The 13,214-nt window shown below is 41.6% G+C and overlaps 1 protein-coding gene across 1 annotated transcript in view; it reads right to left on the reverse strand.

The window, feature by feature from the left end:
* Nucleotides 1–13,214, reverse strand: part of NELL1 (neural EGFL like 1) — a 298,976-nt gene that overhangs the window by 252,443 nt on the left and 33,319 nt on the right. Inside the window, exon 4 of the mRNA XM_034065392.1 lies at nt 2,543–2,713. Coding sequence (XP_033921283.1) covers nt 2,543–2,713 — 171 coding nt within the window. The remainder of the gene's footprint in view (nt 1–2,542; nt 2,714–13,214) is intronic.

The following is a 13,214-nucleotide window of genomic DNA, read 5'->3' on the forward strand; positions in this document are numbered from 1 at the left end:
ATATATGTGAACTTTAATAACACTGCATTAACAAATCATTCACAACAGCCTTCCAAAAGCATAACCTATTACCATACCCCTAAACAAAAAGGAGCAATGCATTTATACAAATTCCTGCATTTCTCTAAGGAAACAATGTTACAACCCCGTTAAAGGAATCCAGGAAGAAGCCAAGGGATTAATTTTGTTGATTTCTTTTTCTCTTTTTGCTTTGTTTTAATTTTTACAGGGAAAGAACAGTAAGTAAAAAGAACAAAACTTCTTTAACTCAGTATGTACATTTCAAGATAAATTCTTGTTCTGACGATACTCAATCTCTACAGGAGATGAGACATGTCTATCTGCTACCTGTAGTCCTATTCCCTCTCCCTGCAACTTACTTGTTCCATTAAGTCTGCCCAAGTGTCACTTCCCATGAGGTACCTGAACTCTTCTGGGAACCACTGACACTACACCAGCCTGAAATGGTGACATTTACAGGTAAACTCTGCAGGCCTCAACACCTCATTCTGTGCATATCATCAGCTGCACCTTTCCTCACACTATCATGAACAAGGCTCAGAATTTTCAGAGGTGCCCAGAAGTACCCTTCACTGGTTTGCTCTTCTAGTTTCACGTCTTTGACATTTACTGTAGTATGATTGGGAAATGCTTGTTCAAAGATGAATAAGATGTTGACTCCTCTTCCAAGTGCAAAGATGTAGCGGATTGAGTTACAATGAAGGAATCTATAACACCAACATCCATAAAATTCTCTGATTAACTGAATAGAGATGCTGCAGTCAACTCAGGAACTTAAAGGTCTCCTTTTCTTTTTTTTCCTCGCTAAAACTTCTACTTATGATCTGCCTTCAAGTCATGCTTTCGGAATCATTCCCATCACTTTTCACAGGAGTTGTCATAAAATATCTCAAATACACAGCCAAACAGAGGCATTTATGTGTGGATTTATGTTGGGAACAGACTGAAGAAACATGCTTAGATGGATCAGGCCCGTTTAAGTCCACCTGACAGAGATATCTATACACATTTATCACCTCCTGTGACAGCAGAGCTCATTCCATAACTGCATTTATCTATTGCTGCCTGTTGCTGTAAAGAAAATGAGGTCCCAGCCATGACTCTGGGCAGCTCTCCTATCCCTGCATAGACTTCTGCACCAGTCAGATGTTTTGTGTTGTCTTCCTTTCACACTCTGTGCAGCCAGTAAAACAATCTGCTAAAAAAGGGGCTTCCTAAACACATTATGAAGAACCTGCACCAAACCCCAGTCAATAAGCAAATAAAAAAGGATACAGTTGCAAGCCAAGAAACAATATAACAGGAACACAAATAATGGTACCAGAAATAACTCAGAGAGCTGAAATAAAGATGATCTTGTCAAATTGTAGATTTTGTGCCTCAATGAAATTAAAATTGCTCCAAGCATTTAATTGCTTGCAGGGTCCAAGTCAAAGGATTCGATAAGAACCTTCCTTCACATTAGATTATTACTGTCAGTAGTTAATGCAGTTGCAAAAAATGGTTGTAACCTTCTCCTCAAAAGAGTAGCTCAGAATTACTTTAGTCCAAATTTTAACTCCTTCAAATGTTCCAGTAATCTCATTATCCTGTAATACTCTTACACCTTTACTCTGCCTGCAAGAAAATGAAGACTTGAGAAAAAATAACTGCTACCAGCACCCTACCCAGTAAGTGCTACAATTCGAAAAGGCATCTGATAATTCTTTCACTGAACACAAAGGGTATTTTTATACTAATTTTGGTTTAAGACAACACAAAAGTAATGGCCCACCTTCCTCACCCCTAACAACTGTTTTGAAGGTCCCAATTTCAGGTTGACTTTCCTCATCAACTACTAAGTCAACAAAAGCTCAAGTCTTCAGTAAATTGTGAGATCAAGTCCCAAGGCAAGAGAGATCCTAGGGAAGACAGATTCTGGGTTTACTGCTTTTTATTTCTTAAAATCCTGACAATAGGCACCTTGCAGGCTTCTCAACTTTTAAATGGAAAAAAGTGCAATGATAGCGTAACACCCTTCAGAAAAGAAAAAGCACCAGCTCTAGACATGCAGAAAGATTTTCTCAGAAGCCTCCAAGTGGGGCAGCAGGTAGAAAACCAAGAGAGTGAACTGTTTGATTATGCAAAATAGAATTAAAATGCCTTTGACACATCTACGTATTCTTCAAGTTTGCAGGTACACCAAGTGAAGCAGCTCACAACAGACAAGGCTACACACCAATCTATAATACTTCAATGCAATCACAGTTAAACATAACATCAGCTGGTGCCTAAACCACAGAGATGCATTTAATAATCCCCAGTTGGCAATCAGCCTTTTCCACATGTGCTCACAATCACAATGAATTGTTTCATACGAATGCTTTGCTTTCCTTTTCTTCTCCAATGGCTGTTCACTGTGCTTTTTAAGTTGGATATAAAAAAAAATACTAGTAACCACTCTCTTTTTCCAATTTTATTCCTGTGTGTAAGTAAGGAACATTTTTCAAAGAAATATAAATTACTGAACACATTTTCTTACCTGTTGCAGTCCACATGGAGCAGAAGGTGGGATGCACTCAGTGACACAGCAATCTTATGCCACTGTCCATCTGCCAGACGGTATGGGAACACCTCTGTTCTGGACTTCCCATTAAACCTGTAGTGATATCTAATCTCATCCCGCAGGCCACTGCTCTCCAGTTCAAAATAGCTGTATTGAAAACAAAACCAAGAGTCAGCTCTGGTGTTGGTTCATTCATTCCTCTCTCACTTTCTTCTTAATTCATAGACTTTTCTAAGCAAACACTATGTGGAAGGTCAAAATCTAGAGGTTACTCCACATGGAGTAGCTAGTTCATTTTTTAAGAGCTAGAGAGAAAAGACTACACATTCTATTCTATGATTCAGTGCATTACAAAAACAGCAATACCATTTACGCACAAACAGCTTCAAAACACCATTTGGTAGTCCTGGAAATTGAAGTCCTCTTTTTACCCATAGTATAGGTTCATACTACAAAAAAGTAACTCCACCACCAGAATGTTTTGTATGAATGCAGGATTTGTAAGAAATGCAAAACTAAAGAACTGTACATTACCAAGGAACAAATAAAAAGCCATTAAGGTAAGAAACCACCAAGTCATCATTACATTTGTATTTACTATTTGCAAATCCACTTCTTAAAAAACTGCTTACTTTTAGCACTCCCATGAGTGCAATTGTGCTTTAAATCATTTTCTGACTTTTATTATTACAGCTGTAATTATTCAGCTTTCCAAGGGAACAAAAGCTCCTGGCTGGATTAGGTGTCTCAACAACCAAATCATCAAAATCTTTAGGTAGTTGTCACAGTCATAGAAGAGCTCTAACTACTGCTAGTACCTGGACCCATGCCAGTGAAGAGAGCCACTTCTAGGGTGAACTGAGCCCTTCCAGGTGGTAGCACATTGACAGTGTACACAGTGAAGCCTTCTCTTGGGCTTCAGATCACACATGGTATTTACAGCGTATCAAATCAAGGCTCTCTTTTCCCTGCTCAGATGAAGCCCTGGATATAGGAGAAAGGAGATGCAGACCTTCTTTTGAGCAGAAATAACTCCACAACTAAGTGCAGATGTTAAGTTGTCCAGCTAGTCCCTAACCCCATCTAGCTCCATAATGCCTCTGCCGCATCCTGTTTTTCCCCCCTGGGCAACGCATGGTACTTGAAATATTAAAAGATTGGTGCTAGTTTAGCCAGGTGGAAAAAGGAGGTGAATGACAGTAATGCAATCCACTTTAAAAAAAAATAAATACAAAAATACTAAGTGTCCAGGTGCCCATTTTCATTTTAGCACAAACCTTTTATGCTGCTTGGCTGTACACAAACTTCAATAGCCAGTGTGCACAAGCATTAACACAGGGTTGTGCACTTCACCAAGAACAGCTCTTACCACTGAAGTGGAGGCTTTTTAGAATGTAACTGAAATACATAGTTTTTTGGGAGGAACTTACCTACAAGAAAAAACACCAGCTGGGAAGACATGGGAAGGGAAACACCAAGGCAAGAAATCTTGATCAAAAGAGGAACTCAAGCCCTCCTCCAGCCTAGCAGTGCCTTGCCATTGCATTCTGCCTGCCAGTACCCTGCTATTGCGTTTTTCATGGAAGGTCTGAGCATTATCAGGTCACCTGAATCAAAGACTCAAGTGACAAAGTAAAAAACACAGACAGATAAAGGCAAAACCAAAACTGAATGAAAACACAGCATGCATATGTGTAAATAAATAATGTTTTCCACTCCAGCTGAGTGGAAAACCTAAGAAAGGCTGGTGCTGTGAACGAACTGGCCTGTGTCATGCACATAAAGGCATAGGGAGGGCAGAGAAACAGGAGCTTTCTAAACAGTAAAGCAGAATATTGATTACTTACCACCACCACCCCCCATTAAAGTAACTATCTTATATTCATAAGAAAACTGGAAAGGATTTTTTTTTTATTTTATTCTGAAGCTCAGTAACAGCAGAGTCAATATCAAGCAGATGATGATGCTGGTATTTCCAAGCCAGCAAAGGACTAGGACAAGTACTGTCAGTCATGTCATATTTACAAAGTTCAATGTTTCATAATTGCCATCAAAGCACAAAAGGAAGTCATTCAAGAGGCTTTAATTAAAGAGACTTTCTTGTTCAGATAAGCAGCAGTGAGGCAGAAAACTTAAGGAAAAGAAAATGAGGGAGAGCTACATAAGATTCTACTACCTTTCCCACCTACAAGGTATGTCTATATTACATGGTTGATTTTAGAAGTTGAAAAACCTAATATCAAGACAAGCTCCTTCTGCAGGAAGCACATGGCTTCCTGCAGTCCTTCTACATAATCTCTGCCAGCTGATGGGATCAGGTAATCACCTACACACACTGGCTGGTTTGTTAATCAAATGGAAAGAGTACAGAACTGAAAGGTCAGTCAGAGCCTGCACTTTATCACAGCTGTACTCTATTACTTGAGCAGCACAAGGAATTGCAAGGCAACAGAGTTTCCCATCTGATGAGCTTCAGTGTCAATAGTTACTTCAAGGCTAAAAACAGCTTGCTGCTTAGGCACCAAGTTTGTTGGCATTCTCCTGACTAATTTATATAATAGACAATTAACACTTACTGTAATAACCAGTGTTAACATTTTTATGCACATACACCTAATGCACTGTGAAGTGCCGCTGGACTGCATAAACCACCATGTGACCTCCCCTGTGACAGGGAAGGACGCTGATAGCACACAATTTCTGCACATCTTTTCCACCACCCTTCAACAAGCGCAAATCAGAAGCAGTTACACTCAGATAAACATCAGTAAACAGCAGTCAACAAAATCCCAACAGCAGAAAACAGGAGGTAGAGCTACATAACATTGACTGAATTAGCCCAAGGTGTCTCTATCTCAAGGCAATGTAAAGCAACACTCGATTGATTTTTAGGGCCTTTAAGACGCACAAATTCACACTGAGATCTTGACTACACCATGTTCACAGTTCAAAAGATGCAGTTGTCTTTTCTTTACCCTAATACAAGTCATGCACAAATAGTTCGTTCAATAGCAAATATTGCCTTGCCTTTCCTCTTCTCACCAGACACTGGAAGAATGGCTCTTCAAAAACAATGACATAAAGGCCATCCACTCCTGGAAATAAATGCCCCTGCTCAAGTTCTAATCTGCTAATTGTGGACAAAAAAAAATGAGAGGAAAAACATAAGCTTAATCAAGAAATTATCAACCTGTGAGAAAATAATTAGTAAAGCCAGAGACAATAAATGGATTTTTTTGTTTTGTTTTTGTTTTTTGCAGCCCAGAGCCTCCCCACATGCTACACTGCATGCCCAGAGTGTGACCAGCAGGTCAAGGGAGGGGATTCTGCCCCTCTACTGCACTCTGGAGAGATCACCCCCACTGCAGTCCTGCATCCAACTCTGGGGCAACAACACAAGAGGGACATGGAACTCTTGGAGAGAGTCCAGAGGAGGCCACAGAGATGCTGTGAGGGCTGCAGCAGCTCTGACCTGGAGCCAGGCTGAGAGAGCTGGGCTGGTTAGGCCTGGAGAAGAGAAGGCTCCTTAACAGGAGACCTTAGAGAAGCTCCCAGTGCCTAAACAGGCTACAAGAAATCTGGAGAGTGGCTTTGGACAAGGGCCTGTAGGGACAGGACAAGGTGGATTGGTTTTAACCTGACAGAGAGGAGACTGAGATGAGATCTTAGGCAGAAGTTCTTCCCTGTGAGGGTGCTGAGGCTTTGGCACAGGTTGCATAGAGAAGCTGTGCCTGCCCCATCCCTGGAAGTGTTCAAGACCAGGTTGGACGGGGCTTGGAGCAACCTGGTCTAGTGGAAGGTGTCCCTGCCTGTGGCAGGGAGTTGGGACTGGATGAGCTTTAAGGTCCCTTCCAATCCAAACCATTCCATGATTCTTTAATATCTATCCCATCTTTGACTTTAAATACCATTGCACAATTTTTTGTCGACTGCAAACCAACAGGTAAACACCAGGAGGATATTAACAAATGATCATACAAGAGGCAAGAAACTGAACTAATCTCTAAGAGGTAGGTACTTCCCAGCGTTTTGTGAGGAACAAGAGAACACTGGAACAGAATTAGTCTGCGTTCCTGAAAGGACTGCAGCACCTGGGACTGTCTGAATAAAGGTATATATCATCAGTAGGCAAATGTGAACTCAATGTTGCCATGAGATCCATATTAAAAGCTAAGTGAGATCCCCAAGTATTACAACTAGTTCTGCTTCTGCATCATAGAATCTCTTATGTTAGAAAATACTTTCAAGATCATCAAATCCAACTGTAAATCATCTTGCATATTCTTTGAAGTTAGAATCAAATTCTTCCTTTCATCAAAACCCCACATTCTATAGACACTGCAAGCAAATATTTGAAATTCTCAACAGTAAAAATTTGTAAATAGTTTTTACATTACAGTTTATCCAAAAAAGCCAAGCTTCCAGATAGTCACTGCCTTGATACACTAACAGGAACATTATTTCTGTAAATACTAGACTCCTAATGCATCTGCATGAAGCCTCATGTCTATTTGCTGCTCTAGTCAGCCCCCCGCTACTCTCCTCAAGACCTTTTTCCAAAAGAGTTGAGAAAGTAATCTGCTTGTCAACTTGTTAGTATAAAGTGATGGTTTCTTGTTTTAGCTGGTATTTCTCAATGAGTATTTCTTTTCTTTTGATACATTTTTTAACCAGGTGTAATCAAAAGTAACATGTATTTTGTCAGATTAAGTTCTCAGAACATACATATTAAGAAAGCTCACTGGCTAGGAACCAGCAACACAATCTGACCTTGGCTGAAACATTGTCGCTACTCCAAGCTGAATGGATGCATGCAGAGTTGTGGTCAACGGCTCAATCTCCAGTTGGAGATCAGCAACAAGTGGTATCCGTCAGGGATCAGTGTTGGAACCAGTCTTGTTCAACATCTTTGTTGGTGACATGGACAGTGGGATTGAGTGTGCCCTCAGCAAGTTTGCCGATGACACCAAGCTGTGTGGTTCGTTTGATACGCTGGAGGGAAGGAATGCCATCCAGAGGGACCTTGACACACGTGTGAGGTGGGCTGATGCCAACCTCATGAAGTTTAACCATGACAAGTGCAAGGTCCTACACCTGGGTTGGAGCAATCCCAGGCACAGCTACAGGTTGGGCAGAGAAGAGATTCAGAGCAGCCCTGCGGAGAAGGACTTGGGGGTGTCGTGATTTAAACCAAGTCCCCCAACTCCCGGAGAGTTAGGAAGGAGAATCCAAGGAATGTAGCCCCCATGGATTGAGATAAGAACGGTTTAATAGCTAAGGCATAACACAATAGTAATGATACAGCCAATAACAAGCGAAAAGAATACAACACCCCACCAGCCACCGACCCATAACTCACTCCACCCTGCCCGGCCGAGCACCGCGTGCTCCCTCCTCCATTTTCCTCCCGAGCTCCACCCCTCCCGCTTTCTCTCTCCCAGTATGCATCCTGGGCATCACGTGCTATGGTATGGAATACCTCATTGCCTAGCCTGGGTCAGGTGTCCTGTCTCTCCTTCCTCACGGCCTCCCCTCCTCCCCGGCAGAACACGTGCCTTGAACAAAAGGCACTTGAACAAGAACAAAGGCCTTGAACAAAAACACCCTCAAAACATGCTCACTATCAAGCAACTGTTCCCAGCCCAGAAGTCAAAACACAGCACTGCACCAGCTACAAGAAGGAGAAAAATTACTGCTACGGCTGAACCCATGACAGTGGTGTTGGTTGATGAGAAACTGAACATGAGCCGGCTGCAGTGTGCACTCACAGCCCAGAAAGCCAACAGTATCCTGGGCTGCATCAAAAGGAGTGTGACCAGCAGGTCGAAGGAGGTGATCCTGCCCCTCTACTCTGCTCTCACTTGGAGTATTGTGTGCAGTTCTGGTGTCCTCAACATAAAAAGGACATGGAACTGTTAGAACAAGTCCAGAGGAGGCCACGAGGATGATCAGGGGACTGTAGCACCTCCCATATGAAGACAGGCTGAGAAAGTTGGGGCTGTTCAGCCTGGAGAAGAGAAGGCTGCGTGGAGACCTCACAGCAGCCTTCCAGTATCTGAAGGGGGGCTACAGAGATGCTGGGGAGGGACTATTCATTAGGGACTGTAGTGATAGGACAAGGGGTAATGGGTTCAAACTTAAGCAGCAGAGGTTTAGATTGGATATAAGGAAGAAATTCTTTATTGTTAGGGTGGTGAGGCACTGGAATGGGTTGCCCCAGGGAGGTTGTGAATGCTCCATCTCTGGCAGTGTTCAAGGCCAGGCTGGACGAAGCCTTGGGTGATATGGTTTAGTGTGAGGTGTCCCTGCCCATGGCAGGGGGATTGGAACCAGATGATCTTAAGGTCCTTTCCAATCCTAAGTATTCTATGATTCTATGATTCTATGTATGCTACTGCTGGCTTCTTTTATACAATTACACAATTCAAATGCTTTTTCTAGGTTTGTCTACAGCTTCTCATTCAAATCCCAGTGCGTAAGAGAAAAACATGCTGCTAAATTCAGAGTAATTTTATGCACATCACAGAAGCTGGGATTCTAAGATCATGCAATGAGCTTTACAGAAGGACAGTATTATTCCACAATCAATTCTAGATGCCTGACAACACATTCTGATAACTTTTGCAACCCCTTGTACCTCACACACAAATATTGTTATGAGAGGATAAAACCCAACTCAGGGATGTTTAATATTTTCTCTCCCCCCTCCTTCTTTTGTTCACAACTATAGTGAATATTTAAGTTGGAAACAGCTGCTGTGGATGTAATGACCAACAAAACTGGAAAAGTTCTCAAAATAAGAACACGTAAGACATCCGAAGCAGAAAAACCAAAGTATTTTTATAAGGTGAAATGGCTTAATCCACCATTTACATTAAAGATACATATTTACCTATTCATCTTATCCACCACAGCAGTGATCTTAATCTGTGACAAACATCATTATGTTTCATTCAAAGATGTTACTGCTGTCAGGTTGTAGAAGTGGCCGAAGGAGAGAAGGCTCTCAGACTACAAATAAAATAAAATCCCAAGAAAAGCACTAGGATACAAGTCCTTTTGCATATCCTCAGTGTATGCAGCACTTTTTTATTTCCTAGATCTTTATGAAGCTAATACCTATCCTGAGACACTAAAACATCCCACAGTGAAGACAGGGCACCATCTGGTAAGCACAATACTGATTAAATGCTCCAATACAAGCTCTAAGAACTAAAGCAAAACTACTTTTTGCATTCAATTCTGGCAATCTTCCCCTTCATCATGTTAACATAAATAAAGTAGAGTTCTCATTCCGACTTTACAACTTCCGTCAGCCATAATCAAGTGCCAAATGAAGCCCCACAGCGTCTTTCAAGCAGCAGCACCAACACTTAGAGCAGATGCTCTTAGAGCTACTGAACAGATGTCCCAGGGCAAGGCAGCAGGCACAGATGGCATCCCTGTGAATGTGTACAAACTTGGGGTGCCAGCTAGTCAAAACAGTTGTGCATCTGCTTAACACTGTGTGGGAGAAGGTCACTAAACCCCAGGACTTCAAAGATAGGAGCACCATTCACTTTGCGCATGTGGCAGCAAAATTACAATGTCAGGACTCTCAACTGCTGGATTATATATATATGTTATTTAGATACACATATATAGATTTTCACTGCTATAATAAGAAACAGGCTACTAATGAACAGGAGCTTCTGGAAGTTCTCTCAGTCTGGTCATTGCACAGTTTTTATATTTTTTATAGCAAAGCAAATTCAAGGAAGATTCAGAGACCAGCCCATTCATCTGCTAGAAGTTCAGGAAGCTGCTGCACGAATTCGCCTGTTTGGACATGTTTGTGCACATCATTTTTACATTTCACAATGGCACCATGCCAAGGAGAGTATCAGAACACTTAATGATGTTTAATGATAAAAATGGCTTCAGTCAAGACTGTGCTCTAGCATCTTTGCAGAAACACTTCTAGATGTGTTTATAGACAAACAGCCAAAGAATCTTCATCCATTAGCACACAGATTTCAGGATTTTTGAGCTACAAAGATCCTGTGACGAATCACAGATCATGACACTTTTGGCCTTGCACTGTTCCTTACCACTGCTGGAACCCATGTGCACTGTGGCACACACAGTCATGTTTTTACCTTGGTTGTGCTGCCAAGTGGCTCAGCATAGACAGCAACATAGAAGTAACTGAGATCTTGTTCTAATGCTCCTCAGTGGAAACCAAGTCATGCTAAGAGCAGGCACTCTATCTTGCAGGTCAACTGAGTACTCTACCCTGCAGGTCAACTGGGTACCCTTATCCTGCAGGTCAACTGGCAGGCATAAGCCTGAGACCACTGCCCCATCAATGAAGCCACATAGAGCAAAAGCAGTGGCTCTGAAACAGGAGATACATCTCCTCAAACAAAAGTAAACACTCACATTGTAGCTGTTACCGTGGTTCTGCAAGGATGCTAAACTAGAACAAGTTACAGCTGTTAAGGCAAACATTCCAATCACTTCCATAGGCACTGTTCTCGTACCCCAGTTCCTAACAAGTGCCAGGGTAAGATCCCAACCTCTGAAGCATTACACCCTGTGAAACACTTGATTTTGAATAAATGCTCTTATTTAAGTGTATAGATTTAGTCCTCCACTACATATGCATACTTACAAAGCTACTTTTCACAGCTACTTTCAATACAGACAGATTGAGAGACTGCACAGCAAAGCCATACATGGAAAATCTTCACTCACGCGTCATTAAAGACTTACTGCTGTGGCAGAGATTACATACTGATATCATCAAAGTTCGTGAGCAAAATCAGACTGACATCAGGTAGCACAAAAGGTCTCATGAGTAGAAGGAGGATCATCTGTGACAACGAAGTGTCTCACTGAAAAAACAGATTAACTTTCTACAAAAGAAAATTCAAAGCTGAATCCCACACATTGCACAAAATAAGATTCTATCATCACCTAACTCCTATACAAGCAAATCCCAAAATAAGCTGAAACTTAATACCAAATTCTTTCAAACTCTGAAGTAAAAGTCTGAAAGTTCAACTTCACTGTGCTGTTTGCTGCCTAAACAGGAGTCTTTCAAAAACTTGTATCCTTTCATTTCAAACAAATGGAACTCCATTCAATTAAACAACTTCATTTTTCCATTCAGACCACTCTGAAAACAACAGGAATCATGTTATAGCAGCCCAGCTTGAAATACTTGGTAACAAAAACACCCACACTGACATTTTCCATAATAAACATTTTATCTTTTGTTCTACATATCTTCTACATGGCAGCTGGGCATGCAAGCTGCAAGGCATTAAGCATTTACAATGCATTTGTGTACCTGCAACTAGGCAAAGGTCATCCAAATACAAATTTACTTTCTTCTTTTTTCATATCAAGAAAAAAGTAACCCCAATGTTTGCCTGCAAACTAAAAAACAGCTGGAGTCAGAGCTGGTATAAAGCAGCTACTAATTTTCATGGCATGAGTTGCTAGGATTGACCCTAAGCATTTTTGTTTCCATTTCACACATCTTAAAAAAAAAAAATCTATCTATCTTCACTGTGGAAACAACCTGCCTACTCTTTGAAAAAGACCTGCTCTCTTCCTTATTCATAGTAAACCAAGTAGGTAGTACCACATTGCCCCTAAAAATAGTATAGCATAGAATCATAGAATAGTTAGGATTGGAAAGAACCTCAAGATTATCTAGTTCCAACCCCCCTACCATGGGCAGGGACACCTCACACTAAACCATATCACCCAAGGCTGCATCCAACCTTAGAAGGCTCCAAAGCTAGCACAGTCAGCAGGACAGAAAAGTGTCTATCAATTGAGGTAAGGTAAAGTCACAGCTCCTTAGGTGCTACATCTAAAAAAGACCAAAAAAAACCCTCACAACAAAACACCAACAGTAAACCCCACACTGTCCTCTTACACACATAGACACAGAGACATGAATCGAGACATCACTACTAACTGTTGGTATCTGCAAGAAGTGGCCAAATAACAGGAGAAATATGATTTTATTCCCTGACAAGACATAGAGGGAAGTTGATCACACAGTAAGGGATGAAGTCTGGTATAACCACTCCTGAAAGAGATGTCATCCCTTTCCTGCCTGCTTATTCCTACCTCATCTTTTGCCTCAGATCCAACCATTCGGTAGCAATAAGGCATGTCAACCCAGTGATAACCTAGTCTGGCAGAAAAGTAATCTGACGAGAGAAAATAATAATTTATTTACATACCATCATTCCAAAATCAAGTCACTTTGTATTCAGTCACCTTATACTCACACTATCACTGTAACTACTCCCAAGGAACACAAGGCACGGTAACACTCTGAGGTAGTCACTGTAGGACTCATCACCCACAACCCTTGGCCAAAGGTTAGTTTCTGCAGCGCATCATTTGCAGCCTGCAAAGCAGTTGTATCTGAGGACTTTCCAAGTGTGGGATATCAATCTTTTAAAGCTAACCTGGAACTCTGAGCTGTCGTTAGCTCCAGGGTCACTGTGGGTATGCAGACCCCTGGAGCTGCCAGCATGACCACAAGAAGCCCCAGCAGAGCTGTAACCAAAGCAGAGCATAGCTCCCATCCACTCCCTCCCTTATACTTATCCCTGCAGCAAGAGCTCAGGACATCCCCAAA

Source organism: Melopsittacus undulatus, chromosome 8 (genome assembly GCF_012275295.1).
Source record: "Melopsittacus undulatus isolate bMelUnd1 chromosome 8, bMelUnd1.mat.Z, whole genome shotgun sequence".
Taxonomy (NCBI): Eukaryota; Metazoa; Chordata; class Aves; order Psittaciformes; family Psittaculidae; genus Melopsittacus; species Melopsittacus undulatus.